Source organism: Cyprinodon variegatus, unplaced genomic scaffold (assembly GCF_000732505.1).
Source record: "Cyprinodon variegatus isolate N-32 unplaced genomic scaffold, C_variegatus-1.0 Scaffold15, whole genome shotgun sequence".
In the NCBI taxonomy this organism is placed as follows: Eukaryota; Metazoa; Chordata; class Actinopteri; order Cyprinodontiformes; family Cyprinodontidae; genus Cyprinodon; species Cyprinodon variegatus.
In genome coordinates this window covers 1,343,426-1,352,699 of record NW_015150468.1, presented here as the reverse complement: position 1 = coordinate 1,352,699, position 9,274 = coordinate 1,343,426, and the positions used below count along the sequence as shown (strand labels likewise).

At 36.8% G+C, this 9,274-nt stretch overlaps 1 protein-coding gene across 2 annotated transcripts in view; it reads left to right on the top strand.

Moving 5' to 3' along the window:
• The window catches only part of ankrd11 (ankyrin repeat domain 11), a 117,327-nt gene that overhangs the window by 80,739 nt on the left and 27,314 nt on the right, over positions 1-9,274 (top strand). For both annotated transcript variants that reach the window (XM_015384556.1, XM_015384548.1), the window contains exon 3: positions 3,779-3,924. In XM_015384556.1, coding sequence (XP_015240042.1) covers positions 3,838-3,924 — 87 coding nt within the window. In that variant the 5' untranslated portion in view covers positions 3,779-3,837. The remainder of the gene's footprint in view (positions 1-3,778; positions 3,925-9,274) is intronic.

The window sequence follows — 9,274 nt, the reverse complement described above, 5'->3', positions numbered from 1 at the left end:
TCTTTTGATGTAGATAGTTTGTATTTAGATACTACTTGTTCAATAAAATTGGAACATTTTAAGATTGTTTCATATTTCATTATCATTGTGTTGGGGCGATGGGGACAGGTGGGGCTTGAAAATTCCCCCTTGTCCAAAGTGGGGAATGACAGAAAAAGTTTGAGAACCACTGCCTTATACTGACTCTAGAACCCTTTCAGAATGAAGCTAACATAAACATAGTTCATCCTCAGTGTTGTGTAAAGCAGTAATGAATGAGTATTTGCGTGAGGAACTCTCAAGCTGCAGTCACAGTTAGCTCCACTGTGGTGTTAGAATGAATCCCAATGATAGTCTCCTCTTTCCTCTAACATCAATTTATGGCACTGTAAATCTAAAAAGCAGGCATGGGGAGAAGGTAGCCATTTTTCCCCACATGAGAAACACAGTTTTTTTTACCGTCTTCCTCTTAAATGGCTCTTTTCTTTTTTAAACCCGTCTTGTATTTAGCTGCAACTTTTGCTCTAACTCAACTTTGACACCCTTGCATTGAACTGCAATGCCAGCATAAGCAAGCTTGTGTGTGCCAGAGCAACTGAGAGTATGCTGCAATATGCTGAAGCCTTGGCCTCTGTCTGACCGCAGAGGGAGTGGCACCAAGGATAGAGAAAGTGTACAGAGAAAGGAAGAGGACACATAAAGAAATAAACTGTTAGTCTAGATAGTGTAAAGACAGTTAAAGCAGGACTGGCTAGTCCTGCTCTTCTTAAGAACAGGTTGTCTTTCTTGCTCACCTTGCTTTACTCCGTCCTGTTTGGTAGCATCCCTAATCTGGACCATATATTACATTGCAAAAAATCATACTATTTTTCTCACATATTTTGATAACAGATACTAGGACTAAAACAATTAATCGGTATTAATCAGTTATTGAAATAGAGTTAATCTAATTTAGTAATTTATTAATAGTTAACTGGAGTATTGAAACTCTAAAACATGCCTTTAGCTGACAGAGCAACCCACCTTGAGCAGCAATTCTACCAAAATTAAAACATAAAAAAGTGTAAAAAATTTAGCATTTGATTCAAAAAAGTCTGCTCTATCCAGAATATATCAAGTGAAAAACGTTTAGTTTCACCTGGTTTAATTTCGTAAAAAGTCATCTTTAAAGAACCTTGTGCTATCCGATTATATCGAAAAAAAAGTTATCGACATATTAATCGATTTGCAAAAATAATCGTTGGTTGCAGCTCTAACAGATACTGCATACGTTAGCAGAAAAAAGAGCTCTAACCAGATAGTGTTACACAAAATGTAAAACATCGTTTCTGTTGCAGTATTATCCATTGTGATAAGATTAAATCCCAAACTGTTATGGTATTGCCGTTGTCCTACTTGGTCTGCATGTACACAGACAAGAAATCCCAGCAAGCAGATTAACAACTTGTTTTAAATTTTATCTTGTTATAGATGAAGAGCTCAAAATAAATCAGCTTTGACAAATTACAAACTAAAGCAGCAGAGAAGTTCCTTCTTCTGCCTTTTTTTTTTATTATTTTTTTTTTTTTATGGGTACATGAGCTTGGCTCATGTACGCAGCATGCTACATGTGGAGGAAATCAGCTTCAGTATCTACAGCGTTCACAAAGACACATGGTGTCAGCAGATACTTTGTAAGTCTTGACTAGGATAAAATTACAAAGGAAATGATGCCTGTGGTTTTGAACTGGGTTTTCTCAGTGTGTGTCTTTTTGTGACTGTTTGCTTGCAAACATCATTTTCTTGTGTTTGGCAAATCAGCGAAATGCTCCACTGCTATAACCATCAATCATAGTAGTCCCAAAATAGTGTGCATTATTGTTCTAGAAGCCCAGCTGACCTAGTTTGAGGTGTGCGTCTGTGTTGTTGCAAGGTTTGTTTATTTCTCAGAGTAGACGACCTTCCTGCCACTTTGTTTGCTGAGGCGAGATGTGGGAGTTTTAGAGGACGTAACGTTGATTGCCTACCCGTAACACAGCGAGAGTAACAATGAAGCGCGGAGGAGAGGAAGGGGGCCTGGGGTTTTGCTGTGTCGCTCGCCCCACGCAACAGTAAATGGGGCGAAGCTGTCGTCCACTTCAGCTGAGCTGATCTGGTCGGCTTGCTGACTCTCAGAGTGACTGATTTGACTGGAAGGATATAAATAGCGTTCCCTCAATAGGATCAAGCAGAGTGGAGGGAACAAATGGGGGGCGGGGGAATGGAAGTGGCGCCAGGGATGATAGTGCTGGTGTCTCAGAGAAGGGGAAAAATAATGCTACCATGGTCTCATCTGTTCACTCCCTCAGAGACAATCTTTGACTCAGAGGAGAAAATGCATTATAGAGAGGAGAATTCAGAAAGCTAGTATGAGTAATTCATGGCCCTGTGAAGCAGAGCAGCCTGCAGGAAGGAGGTAGATAGAAATGCACATTTTACTCGTTTTCAACTGCTCCAAACAAAAACATAAAAGAACAATATTATTCTGATTATGAATAAGCAGATGAACCTCCAGAACAGTCGTCCAGAGCAGGTATTATCAGTGTTGTTAATGTGGTCCAAGTTATTCTCTGAATTTGGTTGGTATGTTGTAAATTGGTGTATGCTAAAGCCCACAATTACAAAGACTGGCTTGCTGTGGCTGTAAGTGGCTGTTTGGGTTTTTGTTTAGACATGCCTGTCATGTTTTTAAAGACATTCCTTAGCCGTCTTGAGTTTGCGTTGTATCTGAAAACATGGGGTTACACTACAAGTCACATGGGCTGCCCAGTTGTCATAATGACACTCAGTCTATTAATCCTTTAGTTTTCCTTTTGGTGTGTCCATTTTATAACTGGCAAACTTGGTTATAATCCCAGAAGAAAAGCCTACTTTTCTTAATTCTATTCCTTTTAGGGGTTTTTTGTTCTTGTTTTATTTTTTTCAGTGAAATGTTTCCTGTTGAGAATTTAAGTTTTATTCACTGCAAAAATAAAAAAAAATGAATCTCTGCTCCCAAAACCAAATTGTTGTACACTGTTTAAAGAATTATGATCAAAGTCTGTTTATGTTTAGGGATTTCCCAATCAGATCTAAAATCTCTGATATAAACATGCTGATAGAAACACTGTTTCTTCTGTTTAAAGTTCATGTTATCTAATGGTCAATAATGAATGGGTCAGTAGTTCTCATAACTGCTGTTGTCGACTGTTGTTCTCTGTTTGAATAATATCACCTAATCAATTCTTTTCTAACATTCCTAACTACAAAAGAAGTGCAAAAGTTATATTGACATCGTATCGGTCACAAGTCAGCGCTGCAATATTGATATAGAATGTGAAATTTAAAGGTTTTATTTTGACATCCCTGCTCATGTTATCCACTATGAGCTCAGTCTGCATCGTACAGTTTCTGTTTGACATGGTTTGACTTTAAAGGCAGAAAAAACAAAACAAATAAAAACTCTGAGGGGGCAAGTTAGGTCACCTGGAAAAAACAGCAATGGAGAAGCACGGCAGAGCTAATAAGAAATGCTATATTAGTTGTTCAATGAATGGATTATGAAAATAACACTAACATTCGTTTTGATTATTCGTGTGTTTTTGACATGTTAGTTTGACTCTGAATTTGCAGAGACGGTTTGACATAGAGAACTTTTAAAGCATTTCTTGTGTAGTTTATCTTAAACTTTTCTGAGGGATGGCTCCCTCTGAATCCTACTGATGGCTCTGATGTCTAAAAGTCATTTCCAGCCATGTGCTGACCTGATTTTAATTGTTTTTATCCTTGTCTCTCTTGACAGACGGTCGATGACGATGCAATGGCAGCGTGAATGAAGTTTGGCGTGGGGAGATCTGAACGATGCCCAAAGGTGGGGGTTCTAAAACCCCCCAGCTGGACCACTTCCCACTCAACACCGACATGGTGGAAAAGCAGGGTGGGAAAAAGGTATGGAAAACATTAAAAAGCCTTACGCTGTGGAACTATCCCCAGACCTAAATAAGAGGTTTCTATTTATAAATGGATTGGTCAGGAAAAAGCTATAACAATATTAGTTCTTTAAGCCTCATCTTGAATATCAGTTGACTACTTGCAGACCTTTGGGAAATGTCACTAAAAACCTGGGAATTACCCAGAATAGCATCCAGTGATTACTTTATTAAAGTCCTATTAGTTTCACCACACTGTCTGAATTCTTTCTCTGTTTTGCCTTCCCATGCACATTTTTAATCTATTAAATGCCATATCAATGACCACACCACCAGATTTGTTCCATGTATTACAGATGGTGTCAGGTCACCAAACTCCTGCAGCATGAATTCAATGTCTAACCAGCAAAGGGCAGAGATGGTTGTTGACTTTAGTTGACCAAGTCTAAATGAACCTGATCTGTTTTAATTCCTTTTCCTGTTTGAGTCATAATGAATTTTTCTACCTGGTAACTATGATGTTGAAGTGTAGAGACAGGATGATTTGCTGGCTGCTGTTGCTTTTCAAATCTTATCCATACTTGGTAGACAAGTGTTGGATCTGCCAATTGGTATGTTTTTAAGACTGCCTGGGATATTACATAAGGACACAGAAAGCACCAAGCCAGCTCAATCCAAAAATAACTGCGGCTTGTTGTCCAAGAAAGCAGAACCTAACACATTAGAATAAACTGGAGGGCCAGTCAGTCTTGCACAACCAGTCAGGATAAATTATATCCTTTAATCTGAATTGCACTGTCTTGTCTTTTTTATTTGGTATTAAGGTGCATTTAATATTAATTTGTCTTTGTTTTAAATCATTAAAATCGCAGCCTTTTATCAGAAAGGACTGTATAAGCATTCGCTAACAGCATGTCATGTAATAGTAAAAGTCAGAATCTACTTGAAAAGTAATTTGCACACACAACAGCTTAAAATAAATTATCAAATCTGCACGTCTGGTTAGACTGTCTCTCTTTTCTGATAATCCGCCAGGAAAGTAGATCTTACCTGTCAGATCTGTATTTTCATCTTTGCCTTCATCCGATTATAATCTGTCAGGTGAAATATGAATAAATACTCTATTATAACATTTGCAATATTTCAACTTGGTCTCTGTAGTTTCATTCTTAACATTAGCACAGATGTGCAGTGTCTCTTTCATGTCTGAATGTTTTAATTTAGATTACTTAGAAAACAGGGTAGTCCGGGTAAATATGTTGTTGCATGTAAACCGTCTTGAGGATAACAGTCTTTAACTGTAAAGCTAAACTTTAGCAGTCATTAAGGTTTTTTGCAAAGCACATTGATGGTCATGGTTCACATTAACAGTTAACCTCCTGATGCTGACTGGCAAAGAGAGGCATTGCTTATGCAGGCATAGATTTACAGCCCTCTGCAAAGGATTGCATCAGACTGCCACGGCGAGGGAGGGAGGGAGCAGAAAGGTGCAAGGGGCTGGGTAAAAAACACGAGATTAAATAAAGAGTCACAGCTAAGAGACCACCAAATAGGCTCTGAGATACACAAAGATCACAGGAAAGTCCTCTTGTCAGAGCTTTAATATTTGATTAAAAAAAAATATATTTTCACTTTGTATAATTTTCTCTCTTTACTTTAAACAACAGTTTGAAAAATCTGTTAGTTTCCTCTCTTAAATGGCATGTTGCCTTTTCTCAGACATCTCTATCATGCGCCTGCTTATATTAACGTCCTGGAGCAGGATCCTTTTTATAACAGAGTGTAGACTGAGAGATTAGTTCACTGTAGCAGACAGTGTTTGTCTCTACTGTACCATGACGTCATGGTCTTATGACTGGGGCAGGGCAGGACTGTGGGAGGGGTTTAGAGTTGACACATAAGAGAAAATCCACCCTTGGGATAAAGATGAATGAGAAGAGAGCGTATGACAGGAAATTAAGCTGAGTCGAGTGTGTGTGCATGACATCTAGTCTGCTCTTTCATCTTCATCGTGATCCTAAACCTTTTTGGCAAAAATATCCACAGCATGAAGCAAAAATATTTACAGATCTTTTAAAGCTTCTCGCCTTTTTCAGCCATTTTCCAAACACAGCTTTGTATTTGATATTTCCTTCTTACTGAACAGCTCACCCTATGCTTATTTCCTAAACATCAATTTCTTTAAATGCTTGTTGCAGGTATTTTATGAAACATTCCAAATCTGAGCATTTAAAGTTTAAAAGATTTTTCATTATTAATGAAAAATTGATCATGAAAAATCCCTCCCTCAGTTTCTCACAGTAATAATTGTTTGTAGGTTTCTCTTGCAGGTTTTGTTTTCCTTAATCTTGGCAGCAAAAGTCACATTAAATCAGTCTGTGATTAAAGGTCATTTAAACTTCCCAGGACATAGCCTGGAAAGTGCTAATTGCCTCTGCACATTTGTGTATTTCCTTTAAAAACAAAAGCTGCTGAGGCTACACCCCTTTCAAATAGCATTTGATCTAATGGGTCAGCTAATTTAGCCTGCAGAAACAACAAACCTCAGTGTTAGAATGTAAAGATAATTTCAACCTGTGCAAAAGCAGACATTTTTTTCCTCAAAATTTAGAAAATAAAAAGAATTAGACGATTCTGTGCACAATTAACTCACTCTCAATTTTCTTTTTATTCCATTGTTTCAATTTCGTCGTCAACTTTAGCATTTTTGTTTCTATGCTTGGCATTGGGGCACAAAAGGCTACCATTAACTGTTAAATAGCGGTCGTTGGTAGATTAAAATTTGTTCCATCCTAATACCCAATAACATCGACTTAGACTGGCCTCCATTCGGAGCTGTAGTGTGGCTGCCATCCACAAGAGGGGACCGCTTTTATTCCTGAATTTGGAGCAAGACGGTGATAGTTGTAACAAAACTAATGGTTATTTTAGTATGTTTAATAGAAAAGAGGATACAGATAGCACTTAATATGGTTCTGTTTATAAATGTAAACACTCCACAAACTCCTTCATTCATTACCTAAATATACCCTCCATTTAGCCCTGCTGCATGGCGGCAAGTTTTAAACCTTAATGTGATGATAACAATAAGCAAGACTGCTTTTAAAGGCTCAGTTGAAGAAGCTGAGTTTTAACTTTCCCTTGAAAACAATGACCACTCAGTGTTGCTCCCACCACTAATTGATGGATTGCCTCAAAGACAGATCATTCACTTCGACACCAAGTAGCAAGTTTGACAGTATGTCAGAGAGCCTTACCCTGTCTTTAAATGAAAGTTTGTTCCTGATTGTTTCTCATATTGTTGTTATCTCCTCAATAACCTTGTTTTTTTTTAAATGATAAGTAGTAATGTGTGAGCAAACCACACCTTTGTTTATTTAGTCAGTGTTTCATAAACTCTGCAGAATATAATCATAGAATTAAACTTTTTGAATTCAACATATTGTAGACTTTGATGTTATGGGAGGATCCTCTTGACAGAAAAGAAAAATTTGGTGTTAAAATAAATGGCCGCTAATCGATACATCATTAGTTGTTGGATAAAATCAGCTTTATAGTAACAATAACTTGGATCTTAACTTTATATACAAAATGAATGCTTTGCAGTTAAATTATAATCAACAATAAAACATATGTTATAAAAATTTATATTGCACAGATATTAACAACTTAATATATTCAGCAACTCTTAAGAAAAGTTAAAAAAAAAACTCCCATAGTTATGGCTAAATTATACTACAAAAAATGTGCCTCTACTGAGTCTTTCATTTGTTTTTTTTTTTAAAACAGGGCCTAAATAAAGCACTCTAAAGAACTTTATAAATGGTAGATGACATACCACCTATAAAATTATGCAATTATTAAAAATGCTAGTATTCTTGCTAACCGTGCTCTTCAACAGAAAGCAACCACTCTGCCTCGATATTAAAGCGCTGTTTTATGTTGTAACTGACAAAATAGACTAAACAAAAGCTTTTCATTACATCTAAGGATGTGTTTTTACCTAACTAGATGGTGTTATGGTTGCTGGTGTTAGTGATTTGCTGCATGTTACCTTCTCCTTTATTCATACAAAATGATTCATCTTTGTGGCTGGCTTTGTGTCAGAAATCGTTGGTAGATCAGACTTAACCTGATTCTGCTTCTGTTTTTTGCACATTTCAACATGCAATAATGGTGCAGCAGGCCTGACATGTCATTCCTATAGGACTATAATTTATCGACCATGTAGCTACATTAAGTGCAAGTTACTGCTTAGAGAAAATGTGCAGACTTGGTGTTTTAGTTTGGGAACAAAATGAAATATTGTATAATTCTGTGTTTTTTTGCTTTTCAATACATCCTCTTTCACTTCACCAGAAAGAGGCCAGAAGCAGATGTTGTTTTAAATATACACTTCTAATAATTTAACCTTAAGTTTTACCTAACTACATTCTTACTCTTACTTTTCTTAGTACCAGCCTACTTCAACGTGTCTTTTTAACGTAAATATTTTAAGTCTTATGCAAGAAGAGATAGTCATCCACCTTCTTTTTTTCCCTCTTTTTTTTATCAAACTAGTTAAAAAACTTTGTCAGGATAAATATTTGATCACAACAGAGCGATAAAAAGAACACACGTATGTACATCTGTTGATGGTAAATAACTTTGGTCTTGTAATTGTTTCCAGCAGCCTAAGAATGTATGGAGAGATATTTGTGCCTTTGGGTTGAGCGCGTAGGAACCAATCCGAGCGCGCAGTGACACAACACGAAAAACTCTTCTCAACACACTGTCGTTGCGCTCACTTCCATCTCTGCTCGCGCTCGACCTGCTCTCTCCGCGCTCAGCACCAGCTGCTCGCTTTACTCTTTCTCTGCGCTCGCAAATTTATAAATGTAGTAAATAAACCACACCATCAGCCAATCACGGCCAGGTTTTTTTCATCCAATCAAAGTATTAGTTCCAAATACTAAATCTGGTTAAATGAAGAAAAAAAAAAAACAATCAGGGAATCAAACAATTCTTTTAGTTATGCGGTCAACATTCAATTCGATGGAAAGCAGATAGTACTATAATATATCTTAAATTATCTCAAATAAATGTCTATAAAACAGTTATTAGATCATTACCTCATCAAACTCTTTTTGCCTGCTGTTGATAGGGATTTATTGTTGCTGTTGGATAATATTTCAGATTCAAGTATGGTTCAACAGTATTTAGATAAAAATAGTTTAGATCTGGGAAAATTTTTAGGGATGCTTCAAAATATTCCAATATTAGGAATAGTGTTTCGTTTTAATTACAGAATTTATATTTAAATCTGGTAAAAGAATCAGTGATGGAATTCAGCCTCCAAAGGAGAAATGTTTGTGATTATTTTGGCCTTA